The 25,716-nt window shown below is 48.9% G+C and overlaps 1 protein-coding gene across 1 annotated transcript; it reads left to right on the top strand.

Moving 5' to 3' along the window:
* The first annotated feature begins 250 nt into the window (after window positions 1-250).
* Window positions 251-18,820, top strand: LOC139275600 (dentin sialophosphoprotein-like). Its single transcript, XM_070892770.1, has 3 exons — window positions 251-332; window positions 5,906-6,092; window positions 17,272-18,820. The coding sequence occupies exons 1-3, from the start codon at window positions 251-253 to the stop codon at window positions 18,818-18,820; spliced, it is 1,818 nt and encodes a 605-aa protein (XP_070748871.1).
* Window positions 18,821-25,716: the final 6,896 nt, after the last annotated feature.

Raw genomic sequence — 25,716 nt, 5'->3', positions numbered from 1 at the left:
ACAGAATCAGAAACAAACCCATAATGAGAAAGAAGCTCATCAATTGCACATGAGAAAGAGCGGGACTTATTTGAAAAGAAGTCTAGAAACTGAGGTGTAATGACATGTGTGTACTTCCACTGCCCCATAGCTGGCAGGATATTTGAACAATTTGTGGCAGCCGGTGGCTCAGTGAGTAGCACCCTCACCTCTGAGTCAGAAGGTTGTGGGTTCAAGTCCCACTCCAGAGACTTGAGCACATAAATCTGAGATGGCAGGGCAGGCGATGTGCTGCAGCGGCAGCATGTGGGAGCTGGTGGACACCAGTTTGATCCACGATGACCACATCTGCAGTAAGTGTCTGTAGCTCGAGGGACTTCTGCTCCGTGTTGATGAGCTGGAGTCCGAGCTTCAGACACTGCGACACATCAGGGAGGGGGAGAGTTACCTGGACACTGTGTTCCAGCAGAGAGCCACACCCCTTAAGTTAAATCATTCAAATTTGGTGTATGGTCAGGGACAGGAGGGGGTGACTATGAGTGAGGCAAGTATGGGAACTCAGAATGTAGTCATCATCATCATAAGCAGTCCTTCAAAATCGAGGAAGACTTGCTCCCGCTTTAAAAGCGAGTTCTCAGGTGACTGAACAGTCCAATACGGGAATTACAGTCTCTGTCACAGGTGGGACAGACAGTCGTTGAAGGAAAGGGTAGGTGGGGAGTCTAGTTTGCCGCACGCTCCTTCCGCTGCCTGCGCTTGCTTTCTGCATGCTCTCGGCGATAAGAATGTAGTGATGGAGGAATCTCAGCCCTTGCAATTGTCCAATAAGTATGAGGTTCTTATGCCCTGTGTGGACGAGAGCATGGACTGCAGGGAGAATGAGCAAACTGATTTCAGCACCGTGGTATAGGGGGCCATTGAAGTGGGGAGAACAAAAAGAAATGCGGTAGTGGTAGGGACAGTGTAGTTAAGGGGATAGATTCTGTTCTCTGCAGCCGAGAGCGTGAGTCCAGAAGGCTGTGTTGCCTGTCTGGTGCCAGGGTTAAGGACATCTCCTCTGGGCTGGAGAGGAACTTGGAGTGGGAGGGGAAAGATCCAGTTGTCGTGGTCCACGTAGGTTCCAATGCCATAGGTAGGACAAAGAAAGATTCTGCTGAGAGAGTATGAGCAGCTAGGGGCTAAATTAAATAGCAGAACCACAAAGGTAATAATCTCTGGATTACTGGGAGGGATTCGGTGAGTGGAAATTTAAAAAGTCAAAGAGAGATGAGAAGCGTAGGGTCATGATAAACAGTGTGTGACAGGAAGGGACAGAGCATATACCCATAAGAGTGCCTTAGAATGTGGGGTCGAGTAGGGATAAATGGTAAAAAGACAAAATTAAAGGCTCTTTATCTGAATGCACACAGCATTTGTAACAAGATATATGTGTTGACGGTGCAAATAGAAATAAATGGGTCTGATCTTATCGCCATTGCAGAGACGTGGTTACAAGATGACCAAAGCTCGGAACTGAATATTCAGGGGTCTTTCCAATCTCGGAGGGATAGGCAGAAAGGAAAAGGAGGTGGGGTAGCTCTGCTAATAAAGGAGGAAATCAGTGCAGTAGTGAGAAATGATATTGGCTCAGAAAATCAAGATGTAGAATCAGTTTGAGTGGAGATAAGAAGTAATAAGGGAAAGAAGTCACTGGTGGAAGTGGTCTACAGGCCCCCAAACAGTAACCACACTGCAGGATAGAGTATAAATCAACAAATAATGGCGGCTTGTAAGAAAGGAACGGCAATAATCATGGGTGATTTTAATCTTCATATTGATTGGACAAATCAAATTGTTAAAAATAGCCTTGAGGAAGAGTTCTTAGAGTGTATGTGGGATGGTTTCTTGGAACAATACGTTGTGGAACCAACCAGGGAGCAAACTATTTTAGATCTGGTAATGTGCAATGAGTCTGGATTAATTAATGATCTCGTAGTGAAGGATCCTCTTGGGAAGAGTGATCATAGCACGGTAGAATTTCAAATTCTGTTTGAGGATGAGAAAGCTAGGTCTCAAACTGGTGTCTTGAACTTAAATAAAGGTTATTACAAAGGTATGAAGGCAGAGTTGGATAAAGTGGACTGGGAAAATAAAATAAAGGCTAAGATGGTAGATAACCAGTGGCAAACATTTAAGGAGATATTTCCTAACTCTCAGCAAAGATATATTCCAGTGAGAAAGAAAGACTCGAAGAGAAGAATGGACTATCTGTGGATAACTAAGGAAGTATCAGATGATATCAAATTGAAAACAAAGGCATACAATGTTGCGAAGAATAGTGGAAGGCCAGAGGATTGGGGCATTTTTAGAAACTAGCAAAGGATGACTAAAAAAATGTGAAAGAGAGAGAAGATAGTTTATGAGAGTAAACTAGCAAGAAATGCAAAAACAGACAGTAAGAGCTTCGACAGGTATATAAAAAGAAGTGAGTAGCTAAAGTAAACATTGGTCCCTTAGAGGAAGAGACTGGGGAATTAATAATGGGGAACAAGGAAATGGCAGAAACTTTGAACAAACATTTTGTATCAGTCTTCACGGTAGAAGACACTAAAAGCATCTCAATAATTGATAATCAATGAGCTATTGTGGGGGCAGGGGGGGAAGTTAAAACAATCACGAGAGAAAAAATACCGAGCAAACTAATTGGACTAAAGGTGGACACGTCCCTGGGACCTGATGGCCTGCATCTGAGGGTCTTAAAAGAGGAGGCTGCAGAGATCGTGGATGCATCGGTTGTAATCGACCAAAATTTCCTTGATTCTGGAGAAATCCCAGCGGATTGGAAAACAACAAATGTAACGTTACTATTTAAGAAAGGACGGAAACAGAAAGCAAGAAACTATAGACCAGTTAGCCTAACATCTGTCATTGGGAAAATGCTGGAGTCCATTATAAAGGAAATAATAACAGAACATTTAGAAAATCATAATACAGTCAAGCAGAGTCAGCATGGTTTTATGAAGTAGGATATCGTGTTTGACAAATTTGCTGGAGTTCTTTGAGGATGTAACGAGTAGGGTGGATAAAGGGGAACTAGTAGATGTCGTGTATTTGGATTTCCAGAAGGCATTCGATAAGGTGCCGCATAAAAGGTTAGTGTACAAGATAAGAGCTCAAGGGATTGAGGGTAATATATTAGCATGGATAGAGGATTAGCTAACTAACAGAAAACAGAGAGTAGGGCTAAATGGGTTATTTTCAGGTTGGCAAACTGTAACTAGTTGGATGCCATAGGGATCGGTGCTGGGGCCTCAACTATTTAAAATCTGTATTAATGATTTGGATGAAGGGAATGAGTGTAATTTAGCCAAATTTGCTGATGATACAAAGATAAATGGGAAAGCAAGTTGTGAGAAGGACGTAAAGGATCTGCAAAGGCATATAGATAGGCTAAGTGAGCGGGCAAAAATTTGGTAGAAGAAGTATAATGTGGGAAAAGGTAAGGTTATCCACTTTGGTAGGAAAAATAAAATGGTAACTTATTATTTAAATGGAGAGAGATTACAAAATACTGTGGTACAGAGGGATCTGGGGGTAATAGGAAGCCTAATGGAATGTTGGCCTTTATTGCAAAGGGGATGGAATATAAAAGTAAGGAATTCCTGATACAACTGTACAGGGCATTGGTGAGACCACACCTGGAGTATTGCGTACAGTATTGGTCTCCTTATTTAAAGAGCAATATGCTTGTATTGGAGGCAGTTAAGAGAAGGATCACTAAGTTGATTCCTGAGATGAAGGGGTTGCCATATGAAGAAAGGTTGAGCAGGTTAGGCCTGTATTGATTGGAGTTTAGAAGACTGAGAGCTGATCTTATTGAAATGTATAAGAGTCTGAAGAGGCTTGACAGGGTAGATGCAGAGAGGATGTTTCCTCTCGTGGGGGTGTCCAGAACTAGGGGGCATAGTTTCAGAATAAGGGGTTGCCCATTTAAAACGGCAATGAGGAGAAATTTCTTCTCTCAAAGGGTTATGAATCTTTGGAATTCTCTACCCCAGAGAGCAGTGGAGTGTGGGTCATTGAATATACAGGTATAACATCCCGAATCCGGAATTCCAAAACCGGAATTGTCCGAAAACTGGACATTTTTGAGGTAGCAAAGATGGCGACATCAGGAAGTGAGGGACGACGAAACCGGTAAAAAAAACCTCAGCGCCGGGGAGCCGCGGGCGAGAATCGTCAGGCAGCAAGGAGCGGAGGATCAGTGAGTGGCGAAGAGTGGAGGATCGGTGAGTGGCGAAGAGTGGAGGATCGGTGAGTGGCGAAGAGTGGAGGATCAGTGAGTGGCGAGGAGCGGAGGATCGGTGAGTGGCGAAGAGTGGAGGATCGGTGAGTGGCGAGGAGTGGAGGATCAGTGAGTGGCGAAGAGTGGAGGATCGGTGAGCGGTGAGGAGCGGAGGATCAGTGAGTGGCGAAGAGCGGAGGATCAGTGAGTGGCGAGGAGCGGAGGATTGGTGAGCTGCGAGGAGCGGAGGATCAGTGAGCTGCGAGGAGCGGAGGATTGGTGAGTGGCGAGGAGCGGAGGATTGGTGAGCTGCGAGGAGCGGAGGATCAGTGAGCTGCGAGGAGCGGAGGATTGGTGAGCTGCGAGGAGCGGAGGATCAGTGAGCTGCGAGGAGCGGAGGATCAGTGAGCTGCGAGGAGCGGAGGATTGGTGAGCTGCGAGGAGCGGAGGATCAGTGAGCTGCGAGGAGCGGAGGATCGGTGAGCTGCGAGGAGCGGAGGATCAGTGAGCTGCGAGGAGCGGAGGATCAGTGAGCTGCGAGGAGCGGAGGATTGGTGAGCTGCGAGGAGTGCCAACAGCGAGGTCCGAAATCCGGCAAAACTCAAAAACCGGCACGGACCCGGCCCTGAGGTTGATGGATTTCAGACATTGGACCGATATTTAAGTTGGAGATCGACAGATGTTTGAAAGATTAGGAAGTATGTAAGGGGAGCGGGCAGGGAAGTGGATTTGAAGCCAGGATCGGATGATTCATGAGCTTATTGAAAGGCTCGAGGGGTCAGATGGCCTACTTCTGCTCTTATTTCTTCTGTTTTTATGTTCTTATGACACTCCAGTGCAGTGCTGAGGGAGCGCTGCACTGTCAGAGGTGCTGCCTTTTGGATGTGACGTTAAATCGAGGCTCCGTCTGCTCTCTCAGGTGGTCGTAAAAGATCCCATGACATTATTTGGAAGAGGAGCCGGGAGTTATCTCCGACGGCCTGGACAATATTTAATCCCTCAATCAACATTACAAAAAAGATCAGATGATCTGGTCATTACAACATTGCTGTGTGGGAGCTTGCTGAGTGCAAATTGGCTGCCGCATTTCCGACAATGCAACAATGATTACACTTTAAATGTACTTCACTGGGTGTGGGCTGGGAAGGGGGAGAATCAGTCAGTGGGGATTACTGCTCCTACTTGGTATGTAGCCACTCTGGCTGGAACTGCATTGGGGCGGGCATTAGGCGAGGACAGAAACACGATGATCTACAAGGTCCTCTGTCCAATAACCGGCAACACTCACTGCCTTGGGCAAGGCAGCAGAAGTACAACTAACAGCAGCATTAGCGGGGAGCAGAGAACATTGGAAAGGACAGGAGTTAAAGGTCATCCATCAGCCACACTTCCAGATAAAGAAAACAGCATCGGGCATTTACCTGAAGGTAATTTATTTTTAAATCAGACCATTTCCCCCCTCAGGCCACAGAGCTCTTGTTCCCTATAAACCCCAGTAAACCTTGTACAAACAGGTGAAGCCTTTCAATTTTGTAAAAACCCAATTTATGGAATGCGAGAAGATGTGGCATTCACTGAAGCAGATCAGAAAACATTTGTACACTGTTTCCACATTTAGACCTGGCCTGCTCTATTGCGATGTCGTTCCTTGGCTCTTTACAGGAATGTACATGTGCCTGAAGGTGATCGGCGATGTAATGTGCACACGCGCCGAGACTGTAAACAAATGGCTGTGTAGAGTTGAATGTGTTATTGTGAATGGGCAGCTGGACCAGAACAATCAGGGTGGAGGTGGTTTGTCCCAGGCTCAGAGCTGTTCTTTCCACATGAAGGGGCTGCAGCGGGCCATGTAACAATTCACCTCAGTGGATTCATTCTCTGCTCAAATTAAATGAAAGACTTGCATTTATATAGCACCTTTTAGGATGTTTCAAAGCTCCTTACAGCCAATGAAGTACCTTTGAAGTGTCATCACTTTTACACCCACCCGAGAGGACAGAGGGAGCCTGAGATTAACGGCACATCCGAAAAACGGCACCGCTGACAGTGCAGCACTCCCTCAGTACTGCAGTGGAATGTCAGCCTGCATTATGGGCTCAAGTCTCTGGAGTGGGATTTGAACCACAACCTTCAGCCTCAGAGGCAAGTGTGCTCCCATTTATTTAAATTAGGATTTATTGAACATTAAAAACATTTATAACATTGTGATCATTCCATTGTATCAGACAATCCATCCCACACTCTGCACAATCATTCATCCACCACTTATTACCATCAAAACCTGAAGTTTAATTTGTCCCTGGGACAGATACAAATCCATTGTACATTAAGAACTGATCATATCTTTAAATTCCGTTCTGAATAGAACATCCACAGAGTGTTATAATGAGCTTTTAGCTTATATATAAAATACTGATTTAGGTTTATCTCCTCCCCTTGTAAAGCAGAGCAAGAGTGCTCCCCATTGAGCCAAGGCTGGGTTGGTGAGAACACCCCAGCCACAAAAACTGAGCTATTGGGAACGTTTTATTTTACAAGGGAAGGTTTATTTGAGTGATTTGTTTATTTGAAATTAATTGTTTCCTTTTTGAATTACTGTTGACAACAGCCAAGTCAGCCAGTTTACTCACATGGAGATTGAAATGAATTTTATATTCATTTATTCGTTTCTGGGATGTGCGATCACTGGGGAGGCCAGCATTTATTGCATGTCACTAATTGCCCTTGAGAAGTGGTGGTGAGCTGCCTTCTTGAACCGCTGCAGTCCGTATAGTGAAGGTACTCCCACAGTGTTGTTACGGAGGGAGTTCCAGGATTTTGATCCATTGACTATGAAGGAACTGCAATATATTTCCAAGTCAGGATGGTGTCACCTGGAGGGGAACTTGCAGGACCTGCTGCCCTTGTCCTTCTAGGTGGTAGAGGTCAGCAGTTTGGGAGGTGCTTTCAAAGAAGCCTTGGCAAGTTGCTGCAACGCATCTTGTAGATGGTACACACTGCAGCCACAGTGCGCCAGTTGTCATGTATGTAACCACAATGCAACACCACTGTATTACTGTATACACTCAACCTAGATGCATACCTTAACCACAAGGGGTGAACTTGTGGGAGACACTCCTTACCTGATCACACAGGTATAAAAAGGGAGGTCCCATGCAAGGTCATCGTCTTTGGAGTCCTGTAAACTAAGAGTTAAGGTCGCAGAGTGATCTTGTCCCCAGAATGTGCCTTATGTGGTTTCATACTGTAGAGTAAGGACTTTACATTGGCGACGAGAAACGGGAATTCACGACCCACGAGAATGGCCACCGGTAGCACAGAGGAACGGTACTGTGTTGGGGAAGACTGGGACGATTTTGTCGAGAGGCTTCAGCAAAGCTTCGTTACGAAAGAATGGCTGGGGGATGCAGCGGCCGACAAGCGAAGGGCTCATCTTTTGACCAGCTGCGGACCAAAGACTTACGCGCTCATGAAGGAATTACTAGCACCCAAAAAGGCGGCGGACAAAACCTCTGAAGAACTTAGCAAATTGATCGGGGCGCACCTCAAACCGGCGAGTAGCATACATATGGCCCGACACAGATTCTACACCCACCGACGTCGTGAAGGACAGAGCATACCGGACTTTGTAGCGGACCTCCGGCGTTTGGCCAGCCTCTGTAAGTTCACAGACTCCTGCAGGGGGGAGATGCTAAGGGACTTCTTTATCGAGGACATCGGTCATGCAGGAATTTTCCGCAAATTAATTGAGACCAAGGATTTGACCTTGGAAGCGGCGGTGTTGATAGCTCAAACTTTCATGGCGGGGGAGGAAGAGACAAAAATAATATACGCGTGCAATTCTGCCTCTAACGCGGCGATGGATCAGGAAGTCAACATCATCAATACGACTCAGAGCCCCGCAGGCAGGCAGGTGCAGTCCGACACTCCCCAGGCAGCAATAGACCCCAGAGTAGGACTTCAACAGAGACAATGGCAGGCTGAACAGACATTCACGTCATCACAGTGGACAATGCGGCCCAGGATTGGGCCATTGACTCCCACTAATAGGGTACTTAAAGCAGTCAAAGGGACAGTCAGCGCAGAATGCCTGGCCATAGTCCCTTTGTTTCCAACAATGGAAACTTTAACTCATGCTGGAGGTGTGGGTGAAAATACTCAGCTAGATCTTGCAGATTTCAACAGTTTGTCTGCAGGAACTGCAATCTCAGTGGCCACTTAGCTCGAATGTGCAGGAAGTCTGCAACCAGACTAATATATGAGGCGGACGGAGCAGAAGAGGGTTCTTTGAGGCAGGATGACTTTTGGGCAAATCGATGGATGCTGAGGTTCAGCGGGACCATGCGGCGAATATTCACAGTTCATACACCAAAATGCCACCAATGATGATGAGGGTTTTATTAAACGGTATCCCAGTACGCATGGAGCTGGACACTGGGGCCAGCCAGTCACTCATGGGCGTTCAGTAATTTGAGAAGCTGTGGCCACTTAAAGCCAGTAGACCCAAATTAGCACGTATTGAGACAGAATTACGGACTTACACTAAAGATATCATTCCGGTGCTAGACAGTGCAATGTTGGCTGTCACACACAATGGATTAGTGAATCGGCTGCCGCTCTGGATTGTCCCGGGCAATGGTCCCGCACTGTTGGGAAGGAGCTGGTTAGCCGAGATGAACTGGAAATTGGGGGATGTTCACGCAATGTCATCTGTGGAGCGAAGTTCATGCTCACAAGTCCTACAACAATTCGATTCACTATTCCAACCTGGCGTTGGGACTTTCAAAAGCACTAAAGTAGTGATAAACATCACCTCGGACGCCAGGCCAGTGCATCACAAAGCCAGAGCGGTGCCGTATGTGATGCGGGAAAAGATCGAGAGCAAATTGGACCAGCTGTTAAGAGAGGGCATCATCTCGCCTGTTGAATTCAGTGACTGGGCGAGACTCATCGTTCCCGTACTAAAAGCGGATGGCTCTGTCAGGATCTGTGGTGACTACAAGGCCACCATCAATTGGGTGTCTCTATAAGATCAATACCCGTTCCTGAGAGCGGAGGACCTCTTCGCATGCTGGCAGGCGGCTAACTGTTCAACAAGTTGGACCTCACTTCAGCCTATATGACCCAGGAACTGGCCGACGAATCTAAACTACTGACCACCATCACCACGCACAAGGGACTGTTCGTTTATAACAGGTGTCCGTTTGGCATTCGATCAGCAGCCGCGATTTTTCAACGTAACATGGAAAACCTGCTTAAATCCATTCCTGGAACGATCGTATTCCAGGATCCTCATCACGGGTCGAGACACCGAGGAACATCTCCACAACCTGGAGAAGGTGCTACGCTGACCGGGTACGCCTGCGACTGAAGAAGTCTAAATGTGTGTTCTTAGCTCCTGAGGTTGAGTTTCTGGGCAGGAGGGTTGCTGCAGATGGGATTCGGCCCACTGAATCCAAAGCAGAGGCGATTCGACAAGCACCCAGGCCCGGCAACACATCGGAGTTGCGTTCATTCTTGGGACTGTTAAATTTTTTTGGGAACTTTCTGCCAAACTTGAGCACGTTGTTGGAGCCGCTACACCTGCTCCTGTGTAAAGGTTGCAATTGGTTTTGGGGGGACTGTCAGGAACGAGCTTTTGATCAGGCACGAAACCTACTTTGTTCAAACAAGTTGTTGGCCCTGTACGACCCCTGTAAAAAATTGGTTCTGACATGTGATGCATCTTCCTATAGGGTAGGGTGTGTGTTGCAGCAGGGCAATGCTGAGGGTCAACTACAACCTGTGGCTTATGCCTCCAGGTCACTCTCTCAAGTAGAACGGGGATATGGGATGGTCGAGAAGATAGCGCTTGCATGTGTCTATGGTGTAAAAAAAATGCATCAGTACCTCTTTGGTAAGAAGTTTGAATTAGAGACGGATGACAAGCCATTAACATCCCTGTTGTCAGATAGCAAGGCTATCAATGCCAACGCATCAGCTCGCATACAGCGATGGGCTCTCACGCTGGTTGCTTATGATTACTCCATCCGGCACCGGCCAGGCACTGAAAATTGCGCTGACGTGCTCAGCAGGCTTCCACTGGCCACCACTGAGGGGGCAGCGGAGAAAAGCACCGAGATGGTCATGGCTGTCGATCCCTTTGACAGCGCAGGCTCCCCCATCACAGCCCGCCAGATCAAAATCTGGACAAACAGAGATCCCCTCCTATCCCTGATTAAGAAATGTGTCCTGACTGGGGATTGGGCGCCCACACACGGAGCATGCCCTGAGGAGGTCAGACCGTACCACAGATGGATGGATGAGCTCTCCATCCAAGCCGACTGCCTACTATGGGGCAGCCGGGTAGTTATGCCCCAGAAGAGCAGGGAGGCATTCATCAGGGAACTCCACGGCGAGCACCCAGGCATTGTGCTGATGAAGGCCATTGCCCGGTCACACGTTTGGTGGCCTGGAATTGATTCAGACCTGGAACACTGTGTTCGCAGGTGCACGACGTGTGCCCAGCTGGGTAATGCCCCCAGGGAGGCCCCGCTCAGCCGTAGCCCTGGCCCACCAAGCCGTGGTCATGCATTCATGTTGACTACGCGGGCCAGTTCATGGGTAAGATGTTCCTTATTGTGGTAGATGTGTACGCGAAATGGATCGAGTGCATCATTCTGAATTCATGCACGTCATCCACCAACGTGGAAAGCCTACGTGCAATCTTTGCAACCCATGGCTTGCCAGACATCCTGGTTAGTGATAATGGCCCATGTTTCACAAGCTACGAATTACGAGCGTTTATGTCAGGCAATGGCATCAACCACGTCAGGACTGCACCATTCAAACCAGCCTCCAATGGCCAGGCAGAACATGCGGTCCAAATCATTAAGCAAGGTATGGTCAGGATTCAAGGACCCTCCCTACAATGCCGCCTATCGCATCTCCTGCTGGCCTATAGATCCCGACCGCACTCGCTCATGGGGGTCCCGCCCGCAGAGCTACTAATGAAATGGACACTCAAAACTCAGTTGTCCCTCATTCACCCAGTCCTAACCGACATAGTTGAGGGCAAGCGCAAGTTACAAAACGAGTACCATGACCGTAATTCGAGGGAGCGATGTATAGACATAAATGATCCCGTCTTCGTCCTCAATCATGCCAATGGGCCCAAATGACTTGAGGGCACTGTAATTGACAAAGAGGGGAATAGGGTCATCGTGGTAAAACTCAACAATGGTCAGATATGCCGCAAGCATCTGGACCAAGTAAAAAAAAGGTTCAGCACCGACACAGAGGAACCTGAAGTAGACCATGAGATGGAGCTCACAACACTGCTAGTGAATGAGCAACAAGAGCAATCAGAAGAATTCACAGTCCCTGCAGTCAACCCGGACAGGCCGGAATCACCACAGGTGACAGACACTCACGTCAGTGTCCAACAACCAGAGCCCCAACTGCGGCGCTCCACGAGGAAGCGTAGACCAAACCTATGAAAGACTAAACCTATGATCCCAATAAGACTTTGGGGGGGGGGGGGGAGGTGATGTCATGTATGTAACCACAATGCAACACCACTATATTACTGTATACACTCAACCTAGATGCACACCTTGACCACAAGGGGTGAACTTGTGGAAGACACTCCTTACCTGATCACATAGATATAAAAAGGGAGGTCCCACGCAGGGTCATCATCTTTGGAGTCCTGTGAATAAAGAGTTAAGGTCACAGAGTGACCTTGTCCCCAGAATGTGCCTCGTGTGGTTTCATACTGTAGAGTAAGGACTTTACACCAGTGGTGGAGGGAATGTTTAAGGTGGTGGATGTGGTGTTGATCAAGTGGGCTGCTTTGCCCTGGATGGTGTTGTACTTCTTGAGTGTTGTAGGAGCTGCACTCATCCAGGCAAGTGACGAGTATTCCATCACACTCCTGACTTGTGCCTTGTAGATGGTGGAAAGGCTTTGGGAAGTCAGGAGGTGAGATAGTCACCGCAGAATACCCAGTCTCTGACCTGCTCTTGTAGCCACAGTATTTATGTAGCTGGTCCAGTTCAATTTCTGGTCAATGGTGACCCTCAGGATATTGATAGTGAGGGATTGGGCGATGGTAATGCTCTTTAATGACAATGGGAGGTGGTCCGACTCTCTCTTGTTGAAGATCGTCATTGCCTGGCACTTGTGTGGTGCGATTGTTACTTGCCACTCAGCCCAAGCCTGAATTTTGGCCGGGTCTTGCTGCATGTGGGCACGGACCACTTCATTATCTGGGCAATTGCAAATGGAACTGAACACTCTGCAATCATCAGCGGACATCCCCACTTCTGACCTTATGATGGAGGGAAGGTCATTCAGCAGCTGAAGATGGTTGGGCCTAGGACACTGCCCTGAGGAACTCCTGCAGTAATGTCCTGGGGCTGAGATGATTGACCTCCAACTACCACAGCCAGCTTTGAGGATGGGGATATCATGGAGCCTCCTCCTCTCGTTAGTTGTTTCATTGTCCACACCATCCATGACTGGATGTGGTAGGACTGCAGAGCTTTGATCTGATCCATTGATTGTAGGATCACTTAGCTCTGTCTATAGCATGCTGCCTCCGCTGTTTAGCATGCATGTAGTCCTCTGATACAGCTTCCCCGGGTTAACACCTCATTTTTAAGTATGCCTGGTGTTGCTCCTGGCATGCTCTTCTACACTCCTCATTGAGCCAGGGTTGGTCCCTTGGCTTTATGGTAATGGTAGAGTGAGGGATATGCCGGGCCATGAGATCATCAGAACTCGCTGAGTAAATTATTTTTCCCTCATGTCACCTCTGGTTCTTTTACCGATTACATTTGCCAAATAAATCTGTGTCCTCTGGTTACCGACCTTTCTGCCACTGGGAACAGTTTCTCCTATTTACTCATGTTAAAACCCCTCAAGATTTTGAACAACTCAATCAAATCTCCCCTTAGTCTTTTCTGCTTAAAGGAAACTCCAGTGTCTCTAGTCTCTCTACATAACTGACGTCTTTCATCCCTGATACCATTCTCGTAAAACTCCTCTGCACCTCTCTAAGGCCTTGACATCCTTCCTAAAGTGTGGTGCCCAGAATTGGACATAATATTCCAGCTGGGGCCTAACCAGTGATTTATAAAGGTTTGGCATAACTTTCTTTCCTTTGTACTCAATGCTTTACGATAAAGCCAAGCATCCCATAAGCTTTTTAACAGCCTTTTTAACATTCTGTCACCTTCAAAGATATGTGTACATACATTCCCAGGTCTCTCTGTTCTTGCACCCCCTTTAAAATTGTACCAATTAGTTCATATTGCCTCTCTTCATTCTTCCTACCACAATGAATCACTTCACACTTCTCTGCATTGAATTGTATCTGCCATGTGTCTGCTCATTTCACCATTCTGTCTGTGTCCACCCGACATCTGTTGCTAACCTCCTCATTGTTTACTGCATTTCCGTGTTTCGTGTCATTGTCAAACTTTGAAATTATGCTCTGTGTAAGCAAGTCCAGGCTTTAATTATTAATATATATCGGTTCTAACACCGACCCCTGGAGGAAACCACTGTATACCTCCCTCCAGCCTGTAACACAACCGCTCACCACTGCTCTCTGTTTTCTGTCCCTTCACCAATTTCATCTGCAAACAGCCACTGTCCCTTTAATCCCATGGGCTTCAATCTTTCTAATACGTCTATTATTTGGTACTTTATCAAACATCTTGTGAAAGTCCATATACAGAATATCAACCACACTCATCAACCCTCTCCGTTACTTCACCAAAGAACTCAATCAAGTTAGTCAAACACAACTTGCCTTTAACAAAGCTGTCTGAGCTGGCTTTCATTTATTAACCCTTATATTTCCAAGTGACAATTAATCTTTTCCCAGATTGTGGTTTTTAAGGTTCCCCACCACCAATGTTAGGCTGACTAGCCTGTAGTAGCCGGGTTTATCCCTCTCCCCATTTTTAAACAGGGGAGAAACATTTACAACCCTCCAGCCCTCTGGCAACACCCCATATCCAGGGAGGATTGGGAGATTGTGGCCGGAGCCTCTGCAATGTCCAGCCTTATTTCCCTCAGCAAACTGGGGTGCATCGCATCCGGACCGGGTGACTTTTCTACTTTGAGTGCTGCCAGCCTTTTAAGTACATCCTCTTTATCTATTTTTATCCTGTCCAATATCGCCACTGCCTCCTCCTTTACTGCTACATTGGCAGCATCCTCTTCTCCAGTGAAGACAGTTGCAACACACTCATTTAGTACGGCAGCTGTACATCCACCTAAGAACTCATGCGAAGAGTGGAAGCAAGTCTTCCTCGGTCCCGAGGGACTGCCTATGATGATGATGATGCCCTCTGCCTCCACAAGAAAATCTCCTTTTTGGGCCCTAATCGGCCCCACCTTTCCACTGACTACCCTTTTACTGTTTATATGTTTATAATAGACTTTGGGTTCCCTCTTACGTTACCCACTAATCTATTCCCATATACTCACTTTGTCCCTCTTATTTCCTTATTCAGTTCCCCTCTGTACTTTCTGTATTCAGCTTGATTCTACTCAATTATTTACCTGTTATTTATCAGAAACCTTTTCTGTTTCACTTTAATCTCTATACCATCCAGAGAGCTCTAGCTTTGGATATCCATCCTTTCCCCCTTGTGGGAATGTGTCCAGTCTGTACCTGAACTATCTCCTCTTTGAAGGCCTCCCATTGCACATTTGCTGTTTTACCTGTCAATCTGTGATTCCAATCCACCCGGACCCGATCCTCTTTCAACCCCCTGAAATTAGCTCCCCTCCAGTGGAGTATTTTCACATTTGATTTTTCCTTGTCATTTGGCATAACTACTCTAAACCTACTGATATTATGATCACTGTTGCCCAAATGCTCTCCCACTGAAACATGCTCCACTTGCCCCACTTCATTCCCCAGAACCAGATCCAGCACTGCTTCCTTCCTCATTGGGCTGGAAACATACTGACTAAGAAAGTTCTCCAGTACACATTTCAGGAATTCCTCCCCTCTTTGCCCTTTACACTGTTACTAACCCAATCTATATTCGGATCATTGAAGTCGGCGTTATCACTACTCTCTAGTTCTTGCATCCTTCTGCAATTTGCCTGAAAATTTGCTCCTCTATCTCCTCCCCACTATGTGTTGTACTTCTGTCTGTGTTTCCAGTGCCCAGTAATTGAATCAGCTGCGATTTAATTGAATGGAGAGACAGGCTCGAGGAGCTGGATGGCTTACTCCTGTTCCTATGTTCCTCTGAATTCCTTCTTATCTGTTGTCGAGCATGTTACAGGAATAATTCAATTGTGCTACTTAGAAAGAAACTGCATTTTAATAAAGTTAAACAAAGCCAGGCCTTTTATTCATTTTCTGACAGTGTTACCAGCTGTGAGTCTCGGTCACTGTGATCGCACCCTTCAGAAATTCAGGATGATTCTGGTCACAAGATTCTGACCATTGAATTGGGCGCTGGGGAAATTGTAGACAGTACACAGTGAATTTGCGATCTGTGCTCCAGCAGACAAGGCTCCCAGCTGGAAACTGACTCCTACCCTGTAAACCACATCAAAATACATCACTGGCTCTCTCATATATGATTCTTACAGAATCTTAGAAATTACAGCACAGAAGGAAGCCTTTCAGTCCATTACACTTGTGCCCGTGCGATCTCTTCACCTGGAGTTACTGGGGGAGAGTTTCGAAGTGTACCCAAAATCGGCACAAGGTCAGCCATGCAAGCGCAAGTCCGAGCCTGCCTGAGCCCAGAGTCAAATTCCGTTGGTGCGCTGTGAACCCCAAACAGGCCCCCCCCCCCCCGTGCTGGGCGGGGAGGGCAGTGAAATTGGCCGGTTCTCTCACGGAGCCAGCCGGTATGTCGGGTATTGCGGGGGTGAGGGAGGGTTGTCTCGAGCCTGCGCAGCGGGCCCGATTTGTCTGTGGGCCCAGGAAGAGGGGTCTTGCCTCTCCTCGCCCCACAACAATAAAGAATAACATTTTCCCGGACCCTTGTTTGGGAAGCCATCAGCGGGCCCTTTCAGGACCTCCTAGCTGGAGGGCGCTATACATTCTATGGTTACACACTGGTTGGGCTGTTCGAGACTTGGTACAACGAGGCAGAGCTTGTACAGCAGGCGTTCCATCCATTGGCACCTGTGTCTCACATTCAGCGGCCCATAACCCGCACACCAACCCGATTTGCAGACATAAGGAGCCTAACACCTGTTTCAGGCCGACGCTTTGTGCAACTAAAAGACACCCGAGCTAACATGGTGTGGGCACGCTTCCAGTTCAGTTCGTACACCAAGGTCGGAGGCCCTGCGTCTAACTTACGGGTGATAAATGGGTGGCGGTAAGTGGAATTTTCCCACATCTTCTCTGATCCCATTCCCCTGCTCTTTCACCCGTTATATTATTCCTTTTCAAATACTTATCCAATTCTCTTTTAAATTTAGCCACTTAAATTTAATATTAAAACATTAAAATTTGAATATTCCACTGTCTCATAATGCTTCACCTTTCACCCCACCAGCCTCCACATTCAACGGATCATCCTCCGCCATTTCCACTTTCTCCAGTGTGATCCCACCACCAATCACATCTTCTCCTCCCCTCCCCTCCCAGCATTCTGAAGGGACTGCTCCCTCCCCAACACTCTGGCCCACTCCTCAATCACCCCCTCCCCTCCCCTCTCAGCATTCCGAAGGGACCGCTCCCTCCCCAACACCCTGGCCCACTCCTCAATCACCCCCCGCACCCCCTCCCCTCCCCTCCCAGCATTCCGACGGGACCACTCCCTCCCCAACACCCTGGCCTACTCCCCAGCACTCCCTCCCCTCCTCACGGCTTGTTCCCGTGCAAGTGCAGGAGATGCAACACCTGCCCTTTTACCTCCTCCCTTCCCACTTTCCAGGGCCCAAACACTTCTTCCAGGTGAAACAGTGATTTACATCTACAGGTACAACGTCTAGAATCCGGCTGTCCAAAAACCGGAATTGTCTGAAAACTGGACATTTTTGTGGCGGCCAAGATGGCGACATCGAGCGGTGAGGGACAAGGAAACCGGTAAAAACTGCAGCGCCGGGGGGGCCGCAGACGGTAAGGATCGGCGGGAATTGGCAGGAATCGGAGGGTCGGCGGGAATCGGTGGGCAGCGAGGATCGGAGGGAATCGGCGGACGGCAAGGATCGGAGGGAATCAACGGATGGCGAGGATCGGAGGGAATCAGCGGACGGCAAGGATCGGTGGATCAGAGGGAATTGGCGGCCGGCAAGGATCGGAGCGAATCGGCGACCGGCAAGGATCGGAGGGAATCAGCAGCCGGAAAGGATTGGAGGGAATCAGCGGATGGCGAGGATCGGAGGGAATCGGCGGACAGCAAGGATCGGAGGGAATCAGCGGATGGCGAGGATCGGAGGGAATCAGCGGATGGCGAGGATCGGAGGGAATCAGCGGATGGCGAGGATCGGAGGGAATCAGCGGACGGCGAGGATTGGAGGGAATCAGCGGATGGCGAGGATCGGAGGGAATCGGCGGACAGCGAGGATCGGAGGGAATCAGCGGATGGCGAGGATCGGAGGGAATCGGTGGGCGGCGAGGATCGGAGGGAATCAGCGGATGGCGAGGATCGGAGGGAATCAGCGGATGGCGAGGATCGGAGGGAATCAGCGGACGGCGAGGATTGGAGGGAATCAGCGGATGGCGAGGATCGGAGGGAATCAGCGGACGGCGAGGATCGGAGGGAATCAGCGGATGGCGAGGATCGGAGGGAATCAGCGGATGGCGAGGATCGGAGGGAATCAGCGGACAGCGAGGATCGGAGGGAATCAGCGGATGGCGAGGATCGGAGGGAATCAGCGGATGGCGAGGATCGGAGGGAATCAGCGGATGGCGAGGATCGGAGGGAATCAGCGGATGGCGAGGATCGGAGGGAATCAGCGGATGGCGAGGATCGGAGGGAATCAGCGGATGGCGAGGATCGGAGGGAATCAGCGGATGGCGAGGATCGGAGGGAATCAGCGGATGGCGAGGATCGGAGGGAATCAGCGGACGGCGAGGATCGGAGGGAATCAGCGGACGGCGAGGATTGGAGGGAATCAGCGGATGGCGAGGATCGGAGGGAATCAGCGGATGGCGAGGATCGGAGGGAATCAGCGGATGGCGAGGATCGGAGGGAATCAGCGGACGGCGAGGATTGGAGGGAATCAGCGGATGGCGAGGATCGGAGGGAATCAGCGGATGGCGAGGATCGGAGGGAATCAGCGGATGGCGAGGATCGGAGGGAATCAGCGGATGGCGAGGATCGGAGGGAATCAGCGGACGGCGAGGATCGGAGGGAATCAGCGGATGGCGAGGATCGGAGGGAATCAGCGGACAGCGAGGATCGGAGGGAATCAGCGGATGGCGAGGATCGGAGGGAATCAGCGGATGGCGAGGATCGGAGGGAATCAGCGGATGGCGAGGATCGGAGGGAATCAGCGGACGGCGAGGATCGGAGGGAATCAGCGGACGGCAAGGATCGGAGGGAATCAGCGGACGGCGAGGATCGGAGGGAATCAGCGGACGGCGAGGATCAGTGAGAATCAGCGGACGGCGAGGATCGGAGGGAATCAGCGGACAGCAAGGATCGGAGGGAATCAGCGGACGGCGAGGATTGGAGGGAATCAGCGGATGGCGAGGATCGGAGGGAATCAGCGGACGGCGAGGATCAGTGAGAATCAGCGGACGGCGAGGATCGGAGGGAATCAGCGGACGGCAAGGATCAGAGGGAATCAGCGGACGGCGAGGATCGGAGGGAATCAGCGGACGGCAAGGATCGGAGGGAATCAGCGGACGGCGAAAAGCGGAAGGTCGGTGGACGGCGAGGATCCGCCAACAGCGAAGTCCGAAATCCGGAAAAATCCGAAAACGGTCACGGTTTCGGTCCCGCGGTTGCTAGATTTGAGATGTTGTACCTGTACGTCTTGCAATTTAGTATACTGTATTTGCTGCTCACGATGCAGTCTCCTCTACACTGGGGAGACCAAACGCAGATTGGGCGACCGCTTTGCAGAACACCTTCGTTCAGTCTGTAAGGGTGACCCTGAGCTTCCGGTCACCTGTCGCTTTAATTCCCCGCTCCACTCCCACTCTGACCTCTCCGTCCTCAGCCTCTGACACTGTTCCAATGAAGCTCAACACAAGCTCGAGGAACAGAACCTCATCTTTAGATTGTGCAATTTACAGCCTTCCAGACTCAACATCGAGTTCAGCAATTTCAGACCAGAACCTCTGCCCCTATTGTTTCAGGCAGCAGCTGTTTATGATTCTGCCGTGCCCATTTACAACATTTAATCTCTCCAGCCTTCCACCCGATCACAGACCCTCCCTTTTGTTCTTTTCTCCCCTCCCCGCTTTCCCTGCCTCTGCAGCTGTTTAAAATCTGTAACATCTCTAACTGTTCCAGTTCTGACGAAAGGTCTCAGACCTGAAACGCTAACCCTGTTTCTCTCACCACGGACACTGCCTGACCTGCTGAGTGTTTCCAGCATTTGCTGTTTTGGTGGCTTCTAACTTCCTCCTTCATTCTCCTGGTTCTCGTTCCTCATCCAACAAGAGCAGGTCTGACAAACACTTCTTCATGGGGCCAATGAAGCCCGCTGATTGGTCAAAGCTCCTCTTTCCATTGATTGACGGAAATGTTATTCACCAGGATGTCGAGCGAGCAACAGTACAGCCAATTAAATCATTGAAAGGAGAATTTTGTATTGCGGTTACTAAAACTAATTATAGTAAATAAATATTATGCTCCCGTCAATGATGTTCGCATCGTTAAGTAGAGGGAGTGCACAGACTGTTTGTTGTCTCTGATCTGGTGGTGTTCGTATGGTGGGCATGGACTTCGCTCAAACGGCTGATTAAGTAAATGTCTTGATATCTCCTATAGTTTATTCAAGATTTAACTGAATAACAAGCACTAGATGGTGTTAGAATTGGAAGAAACTCACCTTATACCAGAATGTTTTAAGAGGAGGGGGAGGGGAGATCAAGGATTATTTGAGCCAAGTTCGGCAGTTTGCTCCAGCTCTCTGTCCTTTTCAGCCACATACTCGATACTTTCCCGAAACCATTGCTGAACTGTTTATATCTTTCACATCCTGCTCTGGGTGATTGTGTCAGGGAAAAGTTAGTTAGATTGGGAACTTAAAGCGGGATAGATTAGAACCTGGTGGGACAGACCATGTCGGCCCGAGGACCATCCAAAATTGGCCCTCGGGCCTCACCATAATACCTTGGGTGGGCTCGCGGGTTTCAGGCCCTTCAATTTCGGGCATCCAGCCTCCCTGTCCAGTCACAGCACGTCCTGAATAGGGTTACCGACCCTGGTTTCAGCACCTGGCCTTCTGTCCCACCGCCCCGTCCCGTCCAGTCACAGCACGTCCTGAATAGGGTCACCGACCCTGATTTCAGCACCTGGCCTTCTGCCCCATTGCCCCATCACAGCACGTCCTGAATAGGATCACCGACCCTGGTTTCAACACATGGTCTTCTGCACCGCCCCACCCAGTCACAGCACGTCCAGAATAGGGTCAGCGACCCTGGTTTCAACACATGGTCTTCTGCACCGCCCCACCCAGTCACAGCACGTCCTGAATAGGGTTACTGTTAAGTATCGAATAACTCCACGACACTAAGTACGGTGAGATAGTTCTCCAGTTTATTTACTCTCAAAGTGAGGATTCAACATGGCTGCCAACGTTATATACACGGCTTGCATGTGTCTGCCAGTGATCATTAGGACTCCGACAGACGTGCCCTCCTGTGATAGATAAAACCCAATTAACATACAAAACATAATTTCCCCCCAATGTCCTTGGTACAGATTGTATTTACAAGTTGAGACAGTCCGGGGCATTCCGCTCCCTGGTTGATCTTCTCAGTCTGAACCCAAGGTTGGGTGAGTTAGTAGGACCATTGCTGCATTGCGGAGCAGTCGGTCTGACAGGACTGTCGGGGATGGTAGGTTCGTCTTAGTGAATGACACAAGGGTCAACTGATGGTTGGATGTGTGTTGGTTGGTCGATGATGATGTCATCTTCACTTTGTTCTGGGTTGTCTGTAAATCGCAGTTTGGTTTGGTCAATGTGCCTCTTGCACATTTGGCCATTTAACAGTTTGACTACAAACACCCTGTTCCCCTCCTTGGCCAAAACTGTGCCAGCAACCCACTTTGGACCCTGACCATAATTCAGGACAAACACAGGGTCATTAACAGCAATGTCACGTGATACGGCCACGTGATCGTGGTACCATTGCTGCCATTGCCTTCTGGTTTTGAAGTGATCATTAAGATCCAGGTGTACAAGGGAGAGCCTGGTTTTGAGGCCTCTCTTCATTAACAGCTCGACTGGAGTGACCACGGTGAGCGAGTGGGGTCTCGTCCGGTAACTGAGCAGAATGCGGGGCAAGCGGGTCTGTAGGGAGCAGTAAGTCACGCATTTTAGGCTCTGCTTAATGGTTTGGACAGCCAGCTCCGCTTGACCGTTAGACGTGGGTTTGAAAGGGGCAGATCTGACATGCTTGATGCCTTTACGGGTCATAAACTCCTGGAGCTCCGAACTGGTGAAACACGATCTGTTGTCGCTGACAAGGACGTCGGGCAGGTCATGGGTGGCAAACATGGCCCGGAGGCTTTCAATAGTGGCTGTGGACATGCTGGATGACATGAGTATGCATTCAATCCATTTGGAGTAAGCGTCCACTACAACTAAAAACATTTTGCTGAGAAAGGGGCCAGCAAAGCCTTTGTGGATCCTTTACCACGGTTTGGATGGCCTTGACTACAGACTCAGCGGAGCCTCCACAGGTGCATTACTCAGTTGCATGCAAGTGTTGCACTAATGCACGCATGACTCCAAGTCCGAATGAATGCTGAGCCACCAAATGTGAAACGTGGCAATGGCTTTCATCATGACAATGCCTGGGTGGGTACTGTGTAAATCTCGCACAAAAGTTTCCCTGCCTTCTTTTGGCATAACAACATGATTACCCCAAAACAGACAATCAGACTGAATAAACAATTCATCTTTGTGGTGGCTATAAGGCTTAATTTCATCCTGCATTTCCCTGGGAATGGCAGACCAATTTCCATTTAGAACACACCTTTTAATGCTTGACAGTGCAGTATCCTGGCTGGTCCAGGTCCTAATTTGGTGAGCCGTGATGGATGACCCCTCGCTCTCGAAGGCATCCATGACCAGCAGCAAGTCTGCAGGCTGCGGCATTTCCACCCCGGTTGTGGGCAATGGTAGCCGGCTAAACACAGTTTTCAGTGCCTGGTCTGTGACGGATGACATAATCATAAGCGGATAATGTCAGTGCCCATCTTTGGATGTGGGACGAGGCATTGGTGTTCATACCTTTGCTCTCAGAAAACAATGAAATGAGCGGCTTGTGGTCTGTTTCAAACTCAAACCGAAGCCCAAACAGTTATTGGTGCATTTTCCTAACCCCATATATGCATGCTAAAGCCTCTTTCTCTACCATACTATCAGCTCTTTCAGCCTTAGACAGACTTCTGGATGCGTATGCAACTAGTTGGAGTTTGCTTGATACTTGCTGGAGCACACAACCGACTCCATATGATGAGGCGTCGCAGGCCAGCACTAACCGCTTACATAGGTCATAGTGTACCAGTAATTTATTGGAACACAGCGAGTAAATGGTCTTCTCAAAGGCTCTGTCTTAAGATTTGCCTCAAACCCAGTCGTTACCCTTTCTCAGCAACATGTGCAAGGGCTCTAGCAATATGCTCAAACTAGGTAGAAAGTTACCGAAATAATTGAGAAGACCCAGGAACGAATGCAGCTCCGTCACACTCTGGGGTCTGGGTGCATTCTTGATGGTCTCTGTCTTCGAGTCCATAGGCCTGATGTCATCTTCTGCAATCATTCTCCCCAGGAATTCGACTTCTGGTGCCAAGAAAACGCACTTGGAGTGTTTTAGCCTGAGTCCCACTCTGTCCAGACAACGTAGAACCTCTTCCAGGTTGTGCAGGTGTTCATTGGCATCACAACTGGTGATCAGGATGTCATCTTGGAACACGATGGTTCTCGGGACAGACTTCAAAATACTCTCATGTTTCTCTGAAATATGGCTGCCGCCGAGCGAATTCCAAAAAGGCATCTGTGGTGTATAAACCGTCCTTTGTGCGTGTTGGTGAACGTCAGTTTTTTCTGACGATTCGACCAGCTCCTGTGTCATTTAACTGGGGGTCAGGTCCAATTTAGTGAACGTCTTCCCCCCCCCGCTAGCGTTGCAAACAGGTCGTTAGCCTTGGGTAACGGGTACTGATCCTGTATCGAGACTTGGTTGATCATTACCTTGTAGTCGCCACAGATCCTGACCGTGCCATCACTTTTCAACACCAGGACAACTGGACTGGCCCATTCGCTGAACTCGACTGGTGATATGATTCCTTCCCATTGAAGTCTGTCCAGTTTCTAACTTGACCTTCTCCCTCATCATGTATGGAACTGCCCGAGCCTTGTGATGGACGGGCCTTGCATCCGGGCCTAGGTGGATATGCATCTTGACTCCCGTGAAGTTGCCAATGCCTGGTTCAAACAACGAGGGAAACTTGCTCAGTACTTGAGCACACGAAGTGTCATCCACTGATGATAAGGCTTTAATATCGTTCCAGTTCCATTTAATTGTCTCAAGCCAACTCCTCCCGAACAGCATTGGGCCATTGCCTGGACCGATCCACAACGATAAATCATGCACAGCTCCATCATATGATACATTTACTGCCACACTGCCAATGACTGGTATGAGCTCTTTGGTGTAGGTACACAGCTTCGCAATGATTGGGCTCAGTTTGGGTCTTATTGCCTTAGTGTCCCACAGCTTTTCGAAAGCCCTCTGGCTCATTATTGACTGACTCGCACCCGTGTCTAATTCCATGGATATTGGAACCCCATTTTATTTAACTTCCAGCATTATCGGAGGACTTTTGGTAAAAGAATGCACCCCATACACTTCTTCATCCTGTACCTTGGGTTGAGTTGCCTGTACAGCTTGATCCACGCTGGATCGATCATCTTCAGCCACGTGGTGTGTCGCAGCACGTCTGCTCGGTTGCGGACACATTTGCTGAAGGTGCCCCATTGTTACACAGCCTTTGCACATGTATTGCTTTAATTGGCATTGATGGGCCAGATGATAGCCGCTGCAACGCCAACAAGGCGTGATTTGATTCACTCCCGATGGCGGACTTTGAGCAGTTACAGGTCGTACGAACACGGACGAGTAGGCCGAGCCATGTGCAGCTCTGACTGCCGACGATATTATTTTATGCACAGTACTTGCTGGTGAATTTTGATGCTGGGAAGATATCTGTTTTGAACTTTCGTCCATGGACATGCATGCCTGGGCGATCGTGATGGCCCTGCTCAGGTCTAGAGATTCAGCAGCCAGCAGCTTTTAAAGGATGACCTCGTGGCCAATGCCAAGCACGAAAAATTCCTGCAGCATTTCCTCCAACGCAGCTCTGAAGTTGCATGGCTCAGTGAGATGTCTCAGATCGTCGACAAATTCTGCCACATCCTGGCCCTCGGAGCAAATGTGCGTATAGAAACGATATCTCGCCATGGGTGATGCTCTCCTTCGGTTTAAAGTGGTTCTGAACCAGCGGACACAATTCATCATAAGCCTTATCCATTGGTCGAGTCGGTGAGAGTCGATTCTTGATAAGGCTATAAGTTTTTGACCCACAAACGGTGAGGAGAACCACCCTGCGCTTAATTGCGTTATCGGTTCCTTCCAATCCATTGGCTACGAAGTACTGGTCGAGGTGATCAGTGAAATCCTCCCAGTCTTCCCCTTCCATGAATTGCTCCCAAATTCCAATAGACATGGTTGCTTGAAAGTTCGTATTTTTAACTTGTCGCCAATTGTTAAGTATCAAATAACTCTACGAGGCTAAGAACGGTGAGCTAGTTCAGGCATGACCTTACTCCAGTTTATTTATTCTCAAAGTGAGGATTCAACATGGCTGCAAACATTATATATACACCTTGCACGTGTCTGCCAGTGACCATTAGGACTCCGACAGTCACGCCCTCTGGTGGCAGGTAAAACCCAGTTAACATACATAACAGTTACCGACCCTGGTTTCAGCACATGGCCTTCTACTCCCACCGTCCCACCCCGCCCAGTCAAACAGACTTGTTTCTTCCCCCATTTTAATATTTTAGAACTAATAATCCAAAAATTCAAAGAAAATTAAAGAAGCGCACCGATATTAATGCCTCTGTGATTTTTATTTTATCCCGGGGCGCTCGCAGCTTTGAACAGGAGATTGATCTTTGCTTCATGAAGACCCCAGGACAATCCTGGAGGATGGGCAAGCTGAGTGCTGAGGGGGGCAGGGAACGGGAGGGGAGGGGAGCGAGGGCTGAGGTGGGCAGGGAACGGGAGGGGAGGGGCGTGCGGG

The sequence above is a fragment of the Pristiophorus japonicus genome, chromosome 11, assembly GCF_044704955.1.
Source record: "Pristiophorus japonicus isolate sPriJap1 chromosome 11, sPriJap1.hap1, whole genome shotgun sequence".
Lineage (NCBI taxonomy): Eukaryota > Metazoa > Chordata > Chondrichthyes > Pristiophoridae > Pristiophorus > Pristiophorus japonicus.
This window is presented reverse-complemented; position numbering and strand designations above follow the sequence as displayed.

Bases quoted from the DNA above. Each gene is read 5' to 3' on its own strand.
- LOC139275600 (XM_070892770.1), top strand. From the start codon at position 251: ATGGCAGGGCAGGCGATGTGCTGCAGCGGCAGCATGTGGGAGCTGGTG. The intron at 333-5,905 runs GTAAGTGTCTGT...GGCTCTTTACAG, and splicing joins CCACGATGACCACATCTGCA to GAATGTACATGTGCCTGAAG. The intron at 6,093-17,271 runs GTAACAATTCAC...GTGGCGGCCAAG, and splicing joins AAGGGGCTGCAGCGGGCCAT to ATGGCGACATCGAGCGGTGA.